Raw genomic sequence first — 17,488 nt, forward strand, 5'->3', positions numbered from 1 at the left:
GTGGCGTGTTGTCTACCCTCATCATTAAAGAGCTGTTAAATTTCCGTCAGAGGCAGGGAAAATAAATAAATAACCCTGCCCCTCTTCTGACTCAGACAGAGGTCTCTCCCAGGAGCCCAGCAGTACAGATTAGCACCCTGCTCCCCGTCTCCCCTAAGTTGCTTTTTGTTTAGGGGATTTTTTTTCAGAAACAGATGAAGTTAGGACAGCCCGACCTTCCATCCCTTTGGCAGACAGTGCCCTCCGCCCAGAACAAAGTCTGCAAAGTGTCTCCTTTCCCATCCTCTGTTGCTGGCCCTTCTCCAAGGAAACACTGGAAGAAGTGATCTTTCTCTGTGATATCTCTTAAAGTCCCTATGTCCCATCCAGAGAGCCTGTGTGTCCCTGACGAGCAGGGGCAGTTAAGGACTGGGGTCTCACCTGATAGGTTGGGCGAGTTGATGGCTGAAAAAACAAGCAAGGAAACTGAGTCAGAACTGAGGTGTGTGGCTATGCCAAGCATGTCCAGGCTGGGGGTCGGGACGGCGGGGTGGGGGCGGGGCCTTCGGAGCCAGGACTGGGGACCGGCAGGCCCAGCCTGCAATGCTGGGGTATGTGTGCACAGCGGGCTGCCCCAGGGTCAGGGCTGTCTAGGAGGGGTACATTCGATGGGCCCACACCTCCTGACACTGCCAGGGCTGCCACCACCACCACCACCTACGCTCTGTGTAGTGGATGATTCGGGAAGCCATGTCACCAGCCCCGAAGGTGGTGTAGGGTGTGAGGCGGATCTCATAGCTGTGGGGCACACGCAGGTCAGTCAGGATGTACTCCAGCAGCTGCCCCTTCTCCACACGCCGCACAGGGATGGCCTTGACTATGGCATTGTGTTGATTCAACTGTGGATACAGGAGAATGCCCAGATGCCCAGCAGGCCATAGCCTCCCCTGGAGGGGCAGCCCAGGCCCTGGAATGCTTCAGGGGAGAAGAAAGAGCGGAGGTCTGGACATCAGCACCTCAGTTTCGCCATCTGTGAGATGGAACAATGTGCTGTTCCGGGCCCCCTTCCAGCGCTGCCACCATACCAAGGATATATAGTGGTACTATAAAGTGCTTAGGCATCATAACTCAAAACAACAGTCCTCTAGCATGAAATGGTGACGTTGCCCCTCTTCACAGGCGAGCAAACGAGGGTCAAAAGAACTGTAAGCTTGCTAAACTCTGTAGACACTCTGCCCTCCCCAGACCCTGTCCCCAGGGCCACGGTCTTCTCTTCCCACGACTGCCTCGTGGGCATAGATCGGGCCAGGCAGGCATGAGAGAAGCTCACAGACTGGGCTCTGTCTCACAGAGCCCTTACCCTCGGCCCTGGACACCCGAGCAAATGCTCATTCTGAGCGCTATACTGGCCTTGCCCCGCACCCAGAAATCTTGTGTCTGGTTCTCAGCTGTGCCCAGGGACTGTGTAGAGGGCCCCGCATGCTCAAAGGCTCCCAGCTCTGGCTGGGACTCTTCCTCTGGGGAGGGGCTGTGCCCGGTGGTAACTCCTCCCCTTCCCTATTTCCAGGACCCGCTGCCGTACCACGCCCCCTTGACCACACCCCATACCCCCATTGGCCACGCCTCACACCCCCTTGACCACGCCCCGTGCCCCCCATTGGCCTCACCTCACGCCCCGGCCCACCTGGCGGATACTGAGTCTGTAGTTGAGCACGGGATCCACGGCGTCTGGCTCCCTCTGCGTCCACTGGAGCACGTAGGAGTAGTTCTTGGACAGCTTGTGGCTGCGGGTGGGGTTGGGGGTGTCGAAGTAAAACTCCGGGCTGTAGGCTTTGGCTGAGAGGGCAGGGAGGGGGGGCATGGGGCCGTGGAGGGTGGAGGTGAGAGACACGGAGAGAGGAGCCATGGGAGGGGGGGTGGTCAGAGGTGGGGGCAACAAAGAGAAAGGGGTGTCGTGAGGAGAGTCGGCGTTGGGAGGAGAGGGGTGCGGTAAGGGGTGGGGCAGAAGGAGGGCGGGGAGGTTGTAAATCCAAGAGGGCGCGTTGGTGAGAACAGAGGGAAAGGCCAAGGAGGAAAGATCGGTAAAGACGAGGGTCAGGCATATAGAGAGGAAAGACAGGAGAAGAGGTGGGGAGCCGGGGAAAGCGGGGGAACGGGGGCGGGAAGGAGGTGGGAAATGTCACAGGGGCCCCTGGCTGGCAAAGCCGAGTGGGTGGGGAGAGACCTGGGGGGGGAGGTGGCCAGTGACCTGCAGCTCGAGCTCTGCTATTGAGGGGGATCCAAGAGGTACGAGGGTTGAAGGGGGCACCCTGTGCCTTGCAGGGGCCGATGAGAAATCTGAGGGTGCCAGGCGGCAGGGAGACAGGTCTCCCAGGCAGGCTCACTGCCACCGGGTCTGGCAGGCAGGTGGCTCTCAAAAGACCACTGGCCACCCAGGCAGCTGTATTTGCCCTTGGCCCGCTCAGCCTCTCTGCCCCCCACTCCTGGCCCATCAGCAGCCCCCTGGGCCCGATGCAAAAGCGAGCTTGGGAAGGCTGTCTGAGCACCCAGCAGCTTGCATTTCTAGGGTGGCGGGGAGACTGGAGGGATTGTGTTCTGGCTAGTCCAGCCTCACCCCGACATCCCCCAGTGTTTTAGGAGTATCTTCTACCCTCCAAGCTACGAGCGGGGTTCCCAATGGTTTTCCCCATCCGCAGCCTCTGAGGCCGAGGACTTCGGGGCCAGGAACCACGGGCGAAGGGCTAGAGTTATGGCTGAGATGGGACTGGGCCCAGGTATTGAGCGTGAGCCGGCTTGGAGGGACAGCGGCACAGGGCTGGGTGAGGCTGATGGCGTCTAAATCTACCGTGGTAATTTGCAGAGATTGGATTTGAAAGGGGCGTGGCTGTAGGACACCCAAGGGAGGAACTGAACCTTCAGCAGGGGCAGCCTGAAGGAGAAAGCGGAGCACAGGGCGTGATCTTGAGGGGACCGGCCTTCGAGAGGAGGTCAAGGATTGGATCTGGGCTCCACGGGGCGGGGGCTACACCTGGCATGGGCGGGTCTTGGAAGGACGAATGCCTAAGACTGCCGGAAAGAGATGCCCAGGCAGGTGTGGCAGGGTTGCGGGGGGCGGAGTCTGGTCCCGGGTGGGCGTGGGTGGGCAGGCAGGGGTGGGGCCGACCAGACGCTCACCGGAGACCTGGAAGAGGCAGGTGGCTGAGCCCACGTCGTTGGAAACACTGCACTCGTAGCTGCCGCTGCTGTCACGGGTCAGGGTGTCCAGGCGCAGGTCGGCGTGATCGGTGGCCTCGGTGGCGGCGGGGACAACAGGTGGAGGGGGCAGCAGCTGTCCTTTGAAGCGCCACACGGCCGAGGCGATGCGCTGGGGGCTGCCGCGCAGGAGCGAGCAGCGCAGGAGCACCGGACGGCCCAGCGCCTGGCGCACGTCCTGGGAACTGGGCTCCACCTCTGGTGGGACTGGGGACCAGGGCTGCCGTCAGTAGGGCAATGGAGGAGGAGGCTTGTTTGTCCCCCAGTCCCGTGACCCTGACCTGGGAGGATCTCAGGGCGGATACACACTCGCAACTCAGTCATACAACAGCCAAGCTCAGACTGCCCTCCAGCCATGCTTCCCAGACTGGGGCCTCTGGTTGTGCCTCAGTGGGTCCCCCTACAAACGTAACGGAAGACCGCACAGTCATGGAGCTTAGAGCATTGTCCCTAGACCTAGTTCAAATCCAAGCCTTGCTGTGCAAACCGAATCAAATTACTTCTCTGTGCCTCGGTGGAGGGATCACCAAGTTTTTAGGTGTGCAAACAGTAGGTGGAGGGGTGGGGGTTGGCCTAGGCTGGGTGTCTGGGGAGGGGACTCACAGTGCACTGTCAGCTGCACCTGAGCCTCCCGGGGTCGTACGTTGAAGCCATTGTAGCGAGCCGTCTGGCAGCGGTAGGTGCCACTCATGTCGCGGCTCACGCGCTCCAGCCGCAGTTTCCCGTCCGGGGTCTCTTCCAGGGCCAGCCCCGAGGGCAGCAGGGCGGCCTCCTTGTCCACGCGAGACCACAACACCGGTGGCCTGGGCTTGCCCCGCACCTCGCACTGGAGCTCGGCAGGAGAGCCCTCGCGCACGGTCACCACCCCACGGCCCTTGGGCACACTGATGGTGGGCGGCACTGAAAGAGGATGGAGAGGGGTGGACGGAAGTTAGGGACCCCTGGTCTCTGACACGGGGCTCTCGTGGGTCCCACGGTCCCTTGGAATGTCCAGAGCACAGTGCAATGGCCTTCCCCGGTCCTCTCCACTCCCCACATTTCATCTCCACCTCGGACTCCCCCAGCTCAGAAAGAGCCCTGAAGTCAGCCTCACCATTCCCCTTCCCTAACATCCGTACCAGGGTGTCCTGCTTTTCCTTCTTTTCTTTTCCCTTCTTGCACGTGCCGGAGGGTAAGAAAGTACCTCTGTAGGCTACCCAAGCCGGTCTTGAACTTACTAAGTAGCCGAGGCTAGCTTTGAACTCATCCTCCTGCTTTGGGCTCTCAAGCATTTTAAACCTCTTCCTTTCCAGTCCTTCTACTTCTGGCCCTTCAGCATTGCGTATATATTTTTCTGTGTATTTGTGTGTATGTATGTGTATACACACATGCATGCACTGCCCAAGGAGGCCAGAAGAGGGCACCTGGTCCTTGGGAACTGGAGTTACAAGACGGTTGTGAGCCGCCGCCCCACCCCCCCTGGATTTCCAACGCGGATGCTGGGGACCAAACTCCTGTCCTCTACAAGAGCAGCAAATGCCCTTAATCCCTGAGCCGTCTCTCCAGCTTTTCTTGCCTGCGGTATCAGCACACCACATTGAGTCTCCCTCTTGACATCCTGCAGCAAGCAGTTCTTCCGAAGTAATAAGGACACCTGGTTTCGGAAGGGCAGCCTCCCAGAATATAAAGACTACATTTCCCAGCATGCCTCTGAATGAATGCTGGCCCAATGGGATATTAAAGAAAATAAAGGTCCTCCTGCAGCTCAAATGCAGATCACTGGTTTTGCCAGTGCAAGGGCCATCGTGGAGGAGGTGACTACACTTAGGTGGAGTCCTGAGGACTTCCGGGGACCAGTGGCTATCCTAAGCCAGCCTTCCCCACAGGGAAGTAACACACTAGTCTGTGTGCGGCATGCAGGACAGACCCCGGGCCTTGAGCACGCTAAGCCAGTGGCGCTGCCACTGAGCCACACCCCAGTGCTTAAATCACTATTAATTAGAATTCTGTTATTCACAGCTGAACCCACTCCGCCCCAGCACACTGCCAAATGGAGTTTTTGAGAAGACCTCCCTGGGTCTTAACCCACGTCCAACATTTTATCATTAAATGTCAAGCGTTGAACATTAAAAATAATTAGATATAAAGCAACTATTTGTAAATAACTATAAAAACCAGGCGAAGGTCCAGATATCCCGTTAATATAAACTGTGCCCTGCCAACATCTGTGCATCCGTTGGCTTCCATATCACGGCTTTATCTTCCTATTTTGGAGCCAGTTCATTCCCCGTTTTTCCCCCCTCCAGGTTTAAATTGTTCCCAGGGGCGATTACAAGGCTTCTGTGCTCCAGGCATTGGATCTGTGAGCCAAATGCAGAAGCAGCCTTAGGCCGCTTCCCTCAGCCAGACACCTCCAGGCCCCCCACGATGAAGAGATGTCCCCCACCACATGTCCTCAGGTTAAAGCTCTGTACTAGCCTCTGAGGAGAAACCCTCAGACTCTGCCCTCCATCAACCCGAGCCTCAACTCCCATCTGCATGCCGCCTTTGTGAGGAATCCGCTCACCTACCCCGAGACACACCTAGTCTCCTACACTGTGGGGCCCCTGAGGGCTTTCTTCTTGCTGTACCCCTCCTGGATTTATGTCCTCACCTGGCAGAGCCCACAGCACCCTCCAAGACGCACATGGAACCCACCACCTTCTCTGGCTTCCTAGGCAGCTTGGCTTTCCTTTGCTAGCGTCTCCTTTACAGACTCCTAGGCAAGAGTTCGGGCCTTTCCCCTGCTCTCTCCCTTCTCCTAACAGCCCTAGCTCCCACGCCCAGACAGTGAGATCTGAGGCAGGCGCCTGGAGTGCTGGAGTCTGGGTTCTTAGCCTCCCACAGCTTCGCATGAAGTGCTCTGCAAAATGGCAAAATGCGTATGTGCTCTTTGCAGAGTTCCCATCCACTCCAAGGTCCTGCTCAAGCCCGGCTCCCTTTAGAAGCCTCTTCTACACTCTGCAATTCTGTGCTTCCCTGTGTGCAGATGTGGGGGATGGGAGGGTCCTCTGAGGCCACTGGGTCTAATTGCCCACCGAGAGAAATGGAGACCAGAGTTTAAGTGCCAAAGGAGGAAATACTCATAACGACCAGAGTTGGCATTGTACTCGTCACATGACCCACCAGGCATGATCAGCTAGCTTCCCAGTAGAAGGTCCTGGAGCCCTCGTCCAACGATCACCCCTGCCCGTGGGCCTCATGCCATCTTCCTACGGTGCCAAGCACAGACCTTTGCCTGGGCTCTCACCCCAGCTTGCTAAGTTTCTCAAGCTTAAGTTTCTAAGGGTTGATTCTTCTTCAGCAAAATGAGAAGATAAATTGCTACCCCACTGGCCTGTGAGATAACTCCAGGGTCAAAGGCACTCGCACCAAACCTCACTACCCGGATTTGATTCCTGGGACCCACGTGGTAGACAGAGAGCACCAACGGCTCCCACATGTGCACCGCGGTTCATGCCCATATGCGCACATCCCCTCAAAATAAGTGAGTAAAGTAATGGAAAAAGACTCTGCCGCCATAAAATAAGACAGAGGTGAGTAAAGGAACCATACGCTCCCTAAGAATACACAGTGAGCACTCAATATCCTACTATCAACTCATCATATTATAATAATTATTATAAAAATAAAGACCTGGGCTGGGCGTTGGTGGCGCACCCCTTAAATCCCAGCACTCGGGAGGCAGAGGCAGGCAGATCTCTGAGTTTGAGACCAGCCTGGTCTACAGAGCGAGTTCCAGGACAGCCTCCAAAACAATACAGAGAAACCCTGTCTCGATAAACCAAAAAAATAACAATAAAGACCTGACTCGTTTCACCTTGGCCTGTCATAGGATGCATTCTGTCCCTTCAAAATCCATATGTTGCCATCCTAATGCCAGTGTCTGAAAAAAATGTGACTGTATTGGAAGCAGGCCTTTGAAGGTTGACGCCAATGGGCTCTCCTCTAATCCGGCCCAGGACATGAGCAGGGAGAATATGCCACCAGCCAGTCAGGAACCCAACCTTGACCTCAGACCTCCAGCCTCCATGGCTGAGAGGTCCCCAGGGTGACCTCTCTGAGTTTGTACCATTCTGCTCTCCTAGCCCCTGTCCCTTTCTCCCTCCAGACAACCAGTGAGTGCTCCCACCGTGGTGATGTTGCACAGGCTGGTTCTGTGGCCTCCCTGGCTCTCTCTTGCTTAGCAAACTCTTTCTCATCTCTCAGGTCTCATTCAAATTACAGTTTGCGGTGATAACGTTTATTCGTGACCTGTCTGAAATAGGTTTGTGTTCCTGCCAAGTTCAAGGAACGAGGTATCTACTGTTCCCACGACTCCACCCCAAGGCCTGGCTATGATAGGGACCCAACGTGTGTGTGTGTGTGTGTGTGTGTGTGTGTGTGTGTGTGTGTGTGTGTGTGTGTGTGGAACAAATGCCCTCCTCCCTCTAGACACCCATTTGTAAATTGCTGTGTCCCCGTACCACACACACCACTTTGGGCCTCCTGGGCTTCCCCGCAGCTCCCAATGCTCCCACCTGTCTCAGAGGAGATGTTGACCTCAATGCTGAGGTCAGGCACCGGTGATCCCTGGAAGGAAGCCACGCACAGATAGGTGCCGTAGTCGCTGAAGTGCAGGTCAATGAGCTCCAGGCTGCTGGTGATGGCAGGCAACTCGGGGTCGTTGCGGGTCACCAGCAGCCGCTTGGACATGCGTGCTGGCTTGCCATTTTTGAACCACTGGTAGGTCACCTTCTCCTGGGGCACCGCATCCACGTGGCATGATAGTTTCAGGTCCTGGCCGAGTTGAATGTTCTCGCTCTCTTTGATCACATCGGGGGTGATCTGGAAGGTGGCATTCTTCAAGGCTGCAAGGAGATGGGGAGCGGAGAAGGGCTGGGGCTGACCCCGAGGACAGGTATTCATGTCCCACCCCAGCTGCTCCTCTCAAACTGGCTGCACCCCACCCCTGCATGTGTGTGGCGCGTGCACACACACACACCTGCACGCGCATGAGCATGCACACATATACACAACACACCTGCACGAGTATGCACGCGCACACATACATACACACACACACACACACACACACACACACACACTTCAGTCTGGAAATGGCTCCAATGGTTCAGGGGTGTTTTAATAGCTTTTTTTTTTTTTTTTTGGTTTTACGAGACAGGGTTTCTCTGTATTGTTTGGAGGCTGTTGGTCCAGCCCGGCCTCGAACTCACAGAGATCCGCCTGCCTCTGCCTCCCGAGTGCTGGGATTAAAGGCATGCGCCACCACCGCACAGCTTCAATAGCTTTAAAGAGCTCAATGCAGAAAAGTGAGGTTGGTGCTGGCTCCAGGCATTATTAATCAGCACACTCCATCAGTGAGGGGTGCTGGCCCAGGTGTCACACATGGATCAGTGCATCTAACCTGTCCCACTGTCTGTGGAAGGAACTGGGGCTCTAACAGTCTAACTTGTGGCCCCCAAAGCCTTCTTGACCACACCCTGCTTGGTTTTCAACCTTGTGTCTACAAAGCACTGAGATAGAAGGGAACATGAGACTCGGTAACTGCTCTATCTAGCGTGGATCCAAAGGAAACGGAAAAGCAATAACTGCACCCCCCTTTTGTACTGCCTGATTCTTTACAACAAACCTGCGTGATTTTCTTAATGATAAAAAGCCAAAGTGATGCTCTTGTACGCAATCGCATGACATCACATGGTTTAGAAAACTAAGGGTCCGGATGCTTTTTAAAAGTGGGTCTTGTCTGAAGTCAGTTCAAGCCCTTAATAGGCGGGGAGCTAACTTGGCAGGATGCTGGAACAGTGGCTTAGAGATCAGGACTGGGCTGGACAGGGCAGGCTGCAGAGCCACCCTGAGAGGTGACCACAACTATGGATGTCCAGAAAGATCTCACCACCCCAGGTTTTCAAGGTCAAGTGGAATGAGGTGGAAATAGCTCATCTTTGATGGGGAAGGTGCTGTGGAAGAGAAAGCTGTGGCCAGGGAGCTCCAACCTTGTTCATTTACTTCTTGATCCAAGCGGTAGACTGCTGAATTGCAGGGGAAGCACCTCATCCCAGACCCTGACACACCTCGTCCTCTGTGGCACGCAGATGGCTTCCTCTCCCCGTTCACCGGCAAGTCCCTGAAGGGCAGAGACCCTGCGCGCCCCACAACCTCCCACCAGCCCTTCCCGGTCACTTACATCGCACCAGCAGGTTGACCGTCTTCTTGGCTGGGTTGCCTACATTGTTGGTGGCTGTGCAGTTGTAGTAGCCGGAGTCCCGGGCCTGTACTGAAGGGATGCTAAGGGTGCCACCCTGAGCCAGAGCGCCCAGGGGCAGTGGGCCAGGTCCGTGGGACCAGTGCAGCTGGGGGAGGGGATCGCCGCCTGTCAGCAGACACCGCACTGTCACATTCTCGCCAGGGTTCACCACCAGAGTTTCGTTCACAGACAGCTTCAAGGCTGGTGGTGCTAAAGGGACAAGGAGGTTGGGTCTCAGGAGACTTCCAGTGCTAAACGAGAGGGAGAGGAGGGGGATAAAAAAAACCTGGGTAGAGGGAGAGGCCAGGGACACTCTGGCGGGGACGAGGGAGACCCAGGAACGGATGTTGGAGAGGGAGATCTGGGCGTTAGGGTAGGGAGTGGGTCCAAGTGGCTGTGGGCAGGGATTTGCCTGTACCTGTGGTGTTGGTGAGCCGGAAGGTGATAGCCTTATCTGGGATGCCACACACGTTTCGCACGGACACCTGGCAGGTGTAGCTGGCATAGTCTTGGGGTCGCAGGTTCTTCAGCTTCAAGACCTTTGTCTCCCCCTGGATGACAGAAGATCATCGGAGTGAGGAGGACATTGTCGGGTCTCTGGGGGGTCACCCACGACCACGTGTCTACCCCACACCACAGACACGACAGGCAATTCCTATTCTAGTTCTTATCTCTTCAAGCCCTACCCCCACCATCTTCCCTGAGGAAGCGCCCATGCTCCCCGCAGGGCCTCCGTGGGCTTCTCCGGGGCAGAGGCAGTCCTGGTGCACACCGTCCAGGGCTAGGGCCTCAGTGTCCCTTTCTGGGAAGAGGAGGAATGAGAAAGGGACACTGTTGTGGCTTGTAACCCATATAACATGGGACAGGCCCACGGGCCACATAAGGGTCTGACAGTCCCTTCGGAAAGCCCTCCCTAGCAGAATGGCTTTGTCACCATCCCCAGGAACTGTGGGGAAACATGGACTGAGAGAGGCCTTTCCACCCCACCTCCTGTAGCATCCACCCATGGGTCTCCATCTCAGCCACTGAAGCAGGCACGGATGGTTCGCTTGTCCTTTGGAAGGTTTTTTTTTTTTCCTATCCGGTCATGCTCTGGGGAAAAGTTCGCTGTCTGGGACTCACCCTGCCCTCTGACCTCTCTAACTGTCTGACTTTTCACCCCAGGCGGTGCGAACTCTAGTAGAGGTGCCTCCCACTGAATTGTGGAGCTCAGGCCAGCGTCCGGGAGTCCCCGTCACCAGGCCTCAGCCCCTCGTGGGTATAAGAGTGTGGGGAGCCAGCTGTCCATCCTGACCTGAGTGTAGAGAGGCTCGTAGATGTCAACCCCATTGTCCTGGCTGTGGGACAGGGTGTCAGAGCCCCTCTTCCAGATGAAGCGGGCAGGGGGGTTGGAGCTGACAGTGCAGCGCAGAAACACCGTCTTCTCCTGGTAGAAGTTGCCGCGGACGTCGCTCACTGTCTGGTGCACCGTCAGCACGGGCTCATCCAAGTCTGAAAGGACACCAGCCCTAAGTCAAGATGAGGTGACCTCAGAGCAGGGGCTCGGGATCTTTGAAACCCTTGGGGAGAGCAGAGCCACTCTGAAGACACAGGAAACTGATGCCTGCCTTCCGTTCGGCAAGCTTGGCCAAGCTGTTAGGGGCAGGGGACTGAATCTAATGGTTTCCAGGGCTCCCTACCAGGGACCTGTATGGGGCCTCAAGCGCTATACATTTCACAGGATGGAACGGCAGCCGTAGACTGGAAACAAGTTGAAAGCTAAGTTCAACTCCCCCCCATTGTCTGTGATTTTGTATTGCGACCTGCCTAAGTTCCTTCCTTTTCTGTCTGGGCCTCAACGTCCTCATTGGCCAATCAGACAGATGGGTAGCATTCAGCTCTGTTTAAATGATACGGAGACTTTCTTTTTGTCGTTGCTTTTTTGAGTTTTGTTTAGTTTTGTTTGTTTCTGAGACAGGGTCTCACCTATCCCAGGCTGATCTGGAACTCACTATGCAGCTGAGGTTGACCTTGAATTTCTAATACTCCTGCCTCTAGGGCCCAAGCTTGGGTCTTACAGGCACACACAGTTTGTGCAGTGTGTGTGTGGGGGGGTCACACCCAGGGCCTTTTGCAAGCTCAGCAAGAACTCTACCCATAGCCACATCTCAACCTGAAACTCCTTTTTAGCGCTGATGCCTAGAACCCCCAGTGTGGGTGATCATCTCTGGGGTGTTACTGACTGGAAAGGGACTATGACGGAATTGCCTAGCAGGCATGTCCAATGTTTTGATGGGTGGGACATGAAGTTTTAGTCTAGAAAGTTCATGGTTGAGAACTGCAAAATCGGATGACAAAAGAAAGAGAAAAATAAACCTGATAATGTTTTAGGTGAGTTTGTGCCGGGTCGTATTTGCGGCCATTGTAGGTACATATGGTGTCCGTACCACAGGTTGGATCAGCCCTAGTCTAGATCCTTCAGAACACACTACACGTGGAAACCAATGGTGCTTACACACGTGCAAACATAAGCCATTACTGAGCTGGTGGCTTAAGACATCCTTGATGTCAGGTCACATTCCCTATCACTCACACAAGAGCTTCTGGAAGTTGAAGTTGAGCCCAGGGATCAGCAGGGTTTTTGTTTCGTTGGTTTTGGTTTTTGTTTATTTGGGACAGGGGTTCTCTGTATAGCCCTGGCTGTCCTGGAACTCGTTTTTGTAGACCAGGCTGGCTTTGAACTTGTAGAGATCCGCCTGCCTCTCTCTGCCTCCCCAGTGCTGGGGTTAAAGGTGTGAGGTACCACCACACCCAGCAAAAGGATCAGCAGTTTTTAAAACATTCCCGAGGACAGGAGAGATGGCTCTGTGGGTGAAAGAACCTCCCACCGAGCCTGATGACAGAAGTTTGATCCCCAATCCCAGGAGGTAGGGGAGAACAAACTCCTGCAGGCTGACCTGTGGCCCCTCCCCACTACATAGGTAATAAAATCTTAAGCTTTCCTCAGAGTCTAGTGTACAGCCAGGGCTGTGACTCGAGGCCCACAGTGGCACAGGGTGATGGAGAGGGAAATCCCAGAGCCGCTCTTGTGGCCTCAACTCACGTAGGAAGCTGCTCTCCTGCTCTGTGGAAGAACTATAATCTAATACGCCCTGCCCGCCTTAAAGGGCTGCATCAAGGTCCGTGGGAGGAGGGTGACATGGGAATTAAGGAAAGGGTTTGGGGGAAACAGGTGTCCATTGCCAAAGACGTGATTCCACTTCTCCATCCTACCCCTTCCCACCCCCGGAAGCTGTCGCCCACAGGGACACGGACTGGCAGGGTACCGGGCCCCACGGGGCCTCCGACTCACACTGCACATCCACACGGATGGACTTGATGGCCGGCACGCCCACGCCGTTCTCCGCCTTGCAGTAGTAGCGGCCGCCCTGCGTGCGGGCGATGCGCTCGATCCGCAGCGTCTCGTTGAACACCGATGTCTCCTGGAACTTGTCGGATGCGCTGCCAGCCGTCTTGGTCCACCGCACCTGGGTGGGCAGTCACCGCACTGAGGCTGGGCTGGAGGGCTGAGGGCCCTGCAAAGGCATCCCCTGCCTGCCCCATGCTCTCCAGGGGACAGCAGAGGGTGGACCCAGGTCTGACCCAAAACGGGTGGCAGGAAGGCACAGGTGGCCCCTCAGGACACCGCAGTGAGAAATCAAGGTCAAACTCTAAGTCAGGAGCCTGCCCAACTAAGTTGCCCAGCATTAACGGAGGATTGGGCCAGTACATGCTTAGCACTGGGGAGAGGGGATAAACGGTGTGTGTGTGTGTGTGTGTGTGTGTGTGTGTGTGTGTGTGTGTGTGTGTGTGTGTGTATGTGTGTGTGTGTGTGTGTGTGTGTGTGTGTGTTAACCCGCTTCTTAGCTTAGTGACCTCACAGGCTACTCAACCTTTAGCCTCACACTCTACGGGAAGGCAGTCTCCAAAGGTGGGCTTCTGGGCTTCCCTCTCTTCTGTCAGCCCAGCCCACTGTTCTAGGGAGGGTCTGTGTGGCCAATAGAAGTCAGCTGGAGAGAGACTACGATAGGGTGTGAAACTGATCTCCACCAAGGCCTTGATCCAGCTCTTCTACCCGGAGTAGTCCCGTGGATGGGAGACTAGGAGGCGCCATCAGCTGCCCTCTTGCCTCTGCAGAGAGTTCTCCAGCCTCAGCCATGCGCAGATGACCCACACCCAGCAGCAGCCTTGTGAGAGCCCCTCCCTGCAGCAGACTCAGCCTGCTGCTGGATCCCTGCCACTGGCGCTGGGAGGCAGGAAGGGTTCCAGGATCCAAGCCCCTGCACTTTGAAGTATTCGCCAGTCAACAATAACTAATATAGCGTAATGCCTACTTTGCAAGTTATGAGGCTTAGGAAGGGAAGCACTTAAAGGCAGTGCCTCGAATACGGTAGCCACTCAACAATTTCTATTATTGATAGTACTCTCGGTTAGCCGCTGATGCTCTGTGGTTTTGCCTTGATTTGTCTGTGGATTTTAACATACTATCCAAAACTTGGATTTTGGTTTGGGTAGGGTTTTTTGTTTTGTTTTGTTTCATCTCATTTGTTTCTGTATACAATGTGCCTCCTTTGGAGGCCAGAAGAGGGTGGAGGGACCCACTGGAACTAGAGTGTTATAGATGGTTATTCTCTTCCTTCCTTCCTTCCTTCCTTCCTCCCTTCCTCCCTTCCTCCCTTCCTCCCTTCCTCCCTCCCTTCCTTCCTTCCTCCCTTCCTCCCTTCTTTCTTTCTTTCTTTCTTTCTTTCTTTCTTTCTTTCTTTCTTTCTTTCTCTTTGTCTTATCTCAGGTTGGGTTCAAATGCTATGTGAACAGATAACTTTGAACTCCTGATTCTTCTGCCTCCCCCTCCACAGTGGCTGGTGTCACATGAGTGCAGCACCATGTCCCTCAGTGCAGTGCTGGGGTCAAACCCTGGGGTCACCTAGGCACGCTACTAACTGAGCTCCATTCTCAAACCTCTCTTTCATAATTTCTGTTGCTTCCCCAGAGTTGTGGTTAACGTCCTCAGATCTGTTACCCGATTTACTAAGTTTCTCTTTAGCTATCTCTGATGGATGGAGGCCATCTTTAAAGAAAGAGTACTGCTTTTATTCCTATGATTTCTGTTTGTCTTTACCTTGTCAAACTGATCGAGGACACAGTAGGGTTCTGCTTCCCCCAGGTGCTGCACCCTGCTGTGACTCTGGGAACAGCTTCTGGTCCCCTTCATAGGCAGAAGCTCTTGCTGTGGGTCCATTTCAGCTCTTAGCCCCGGCTGGACTTGTAGCCTTGCTGTGGTTTGGATATGCACGTGCCCAGAAGGTTTGTGTGTTCAAGGCTTTGTTGCTAGCCAGTGGGCTTTGGGGAGGTGGGTTATCGATGGGTTCAGATTTGATGGCACGGAGCTTGTAGGAGGTGGGACGTGGGCACTTATTTGGAGAAGTTTGTCACAGTAGGGGCGTGGTTTGGGAGACCTTTGAAGCCCTGAGATAAAAAGTTTACTTTCTCAGGCATTTTGTCACAGCAATGGAAACACTGCCGCCCGTGGGCCTCAGGCCTAACTCGGCCTGTGCATATGGACACGCCTCCTCCTGAGGTGTGTGCAAACCCGGGCTCCTCAGCTTCTGCTCATTGCCGATGGTACCCGGGCGGGGGTGTGGGGATGGGCGAATCCTTTTTAAAGCCCCTCCGGATTCATTTGTTCTTAGTTGACTTAAAATCCCACTGATTTGGGAGGGAGGTCACACCGCTGGGCCACATGCAGCGTGTCCCACCAGCCGTCTCATAGCTGACATCTAACAGCTTTAAAACTGCCTGCCCCCAGCAAATGTTCTTCGGTTGCTTTCTCTGTTTCTCCCAGATTCTGGGGGAAAGTGGCTTTCCACTCTCTCCTTGTTCCCAGAGGAGACTTTTGTATTGTAGTAATTAGCTACAGGATTAATTATTCCTTGGAAAGCAAGCCCAAAGCACAAAGAACAGAAGTCTTTCTCGTTCACAGCATTCCCTTAGACTTAAAGAACCCGTCTACTCCAGGGGCCCACAGAGAAGAGAACCCAGACATCAGAAAGGCAGAGTACCCTAAGTCTGTGATCACCCTGAGGACCCAAACTACATGCCTCCCATCTGTTCCACACCTCAACCACGGCTCCCTACATAAGCCAGGCACCCACCACCCAGGGAGAGCCTCTTCCGATTTTCGAAACAGGTTCTCAGGTACAGGCCCAGGTGGCCTTGAACTTGATATGTGACTTTGAACTCCAGAGCCTCCGGACTCCACCTGCAAAGCTCTGGGATTCTCCATGTGCACCACCACACCTTATTTTGCAGTGCTGGGGATGGGACCCAGCTAGGGTGAGTTATATCCATTTGCTAAGCTACCTCCCTCCATCTTTGGCAGCTTGCTGGCTCTCTAAGCCGCTCTTACCTCCCCCCCCCAACAACAACTTGTCCTCAAGAAACTGGTTGCTTGAGTGGCAACAAAAACCCTGGGTTTGCTGCTTCCCCTCCCTCTGAGTCGCAGACCCTAGCATGCCCACGTCTTGCTTCTCTGAACTGATGAACTCTGTCTGGTCACCCCTACACCCTGACCTCGGTTGGCGAGGGCCTCGAGGCTCTCACCTTGCTCCCCGCTGGGTAGCTGCCCCAGCTGCATCCTTGACACCCGTCCGCTGTGTTTGGGACATGATAGATGCTCAGTGTCACTGTAAGGAGGACGCCGCAGTGACAGAGCAGGATAAATAGGGCGTGCCTGGAGAGCGACGGGTGGCCCACATAGCTGGGACACGGGTGGGTAGGGCAAGCAGAGCCAGGATACAAAAAGTCTCCAGTTGTACCCCAGGAATGTGAGCAAAGCTGGTGAACAATGGGGAGCCACTGGTTATTGCTAAGTTGGGGGGAGACGGGTAATGGAGCAGACTTGGGGGTGTTCGTTCCAATGGAATGAAAGTAGGGGAGAAGCAGAGAGCCTGGGAGAGCAGTCCAGGGGCAGGGCTGAAGATCTGACTAGAAGGGTAATAAAGGGGAGGCCCACATAAGACACGAAAATTCACAGTCTGGCCAACTGTCAGGGACACAGGGCAAAGCCAGATATGTGAGCTTGTCTGGCGGGGCAAGCAATGCAGCCATTAATGAAAACAAGAAGGCAGGGGGAGCTTGCCCAGCATGTTCAGAGTGCACCAAAGCCTGGGTTCCGTCCCCAGCACCGCACGAACTGGGTGTGGCAACTTAGGTCTGCAATGCCTGCAGGAAGGTCAGAAGTTCAAAGTTATCCTTGTGAACGTGCCAAGTCTGAGGCCTGTCTGGGTCACGTGTGACCCTGTTACCTAGCCGTGGCCATCAGTGGCCATGTATGGGACACAGGCACAGATAATCAGCATAGAGCTTCCTCACTGGCCTCACCAGCCACATACATCCCTGCTGTCATCGTCACACGTGACACAAAGTTCCACAGAAATGCAGCTGCACTGTTGTCAGTGCCAAACAGACCGTCGAGCAGGAGCGAGCCTTGGTGGTGGCTTTAGACGGAAGAAACCTTTAGGGGTTTCCTTGCGCATCTGCTCATCCCATGCCAGAGCTATGAAAGCTGTCTCCGTTACCCCAAATTATCAGGGGGAAAAAAAAAGGATTCTGTATTTCAACGTCCTTCCTAGAATCCAATTGCCACCTTTGTTGCTGCTATTCAAGTATTAAAGGTCACAGCAGCTCGCCAGGCAGCCGGTTCTTCCAGCCCTCCTCCCCACCTGCCTCCTCCATCAGCCCTCAGCAACAGCCAGCTACCACCTCCTGCCGGAACCCGAGCGCTTGATCTATGGCAAAGCTCATCTGGCATTTTCCAGACACTTGTCTTCTGTCCCCTTTCTAATTGCCTTGTGTCTTTGAACCTCCAGAGTTCGCTCTGGCCTGCCAAAAGCCTGAAGTGCTGCCCATATCATCCGTGCAGTTCCTAACCCAAAGAGGAGGGCAGTGTGCCAAGCCACAGAGGGTACGGCTTCT

The 17,488-nt window shown here is 55.0% G+C and overlaps 1 protein-coding gene across 2 annotated transcripts in view; it reads right to left on the bottom strand.

The window, feature by feature from the left end:
• Positions 1–17,488, bottom strand: part of Mdga1 (MAM domain containing glycosylphosphatidylinositol anchor 1) — a 57,218-nt gene that overhangs the window by 10,296 nt on the left and 29,434 nt on the right. For both annotated transcript variants that reach the window (XM_040732267.1, XM_005084918.4), the window contains exons 3-12: positions 12,828–13,002; positions 10,791–10,987; positions 9,915–10,047; positions 9,437–9,706; positions 7,770–8,099; positions 3,835–4,131; positions 3,154–3,438; positions 1,664–1,815; positions 701–878; positions 421–444 (exon numbers count right to left, since the gene is read on the bottom strand). In XM_040732267.1, coding sequence (XP_040588201.1) covers positions 421–444; positions 701–878; positions 1,664–1,815; positions 3,154–3,438; positions 3,835–4,131; positions 7,770–8,099; positions 9,437–9,706; positions 9,915–10,047; positions 10,791–10,987; positions 12,828–13,002 — 2,041 coding nt within the window. The remainder of the gene's footprint in view (positions 1–420; positions 445–700; positions 879–1,663; positions 1,816–3,153; positions 3,439–3,834; positions 4,132–7,769; positions 8,100–9,436; positions 9,707–9,914; positions 10,048–10,790; positions 10,988–12,827; positions 13,003–17,488) is intronic.

Source organism: Mesocricetus auratus, unplaced genomic scaffold, assembly GCF_017639785.1.
Source record: "Mesocricetus auratus isolate SY011 unplaced genomic scaffold, BCM_Maur_2.0 Super-Scaffold_100027, whole genome shotgun sequence".
Taxonomy (NCBI): domain Eukaryota; kingdom Metazoa; phylum Chordata; class Mammalia; order Rodentia; family Cricetidae; genus Mesocricetus; species Mesocricetus auratus.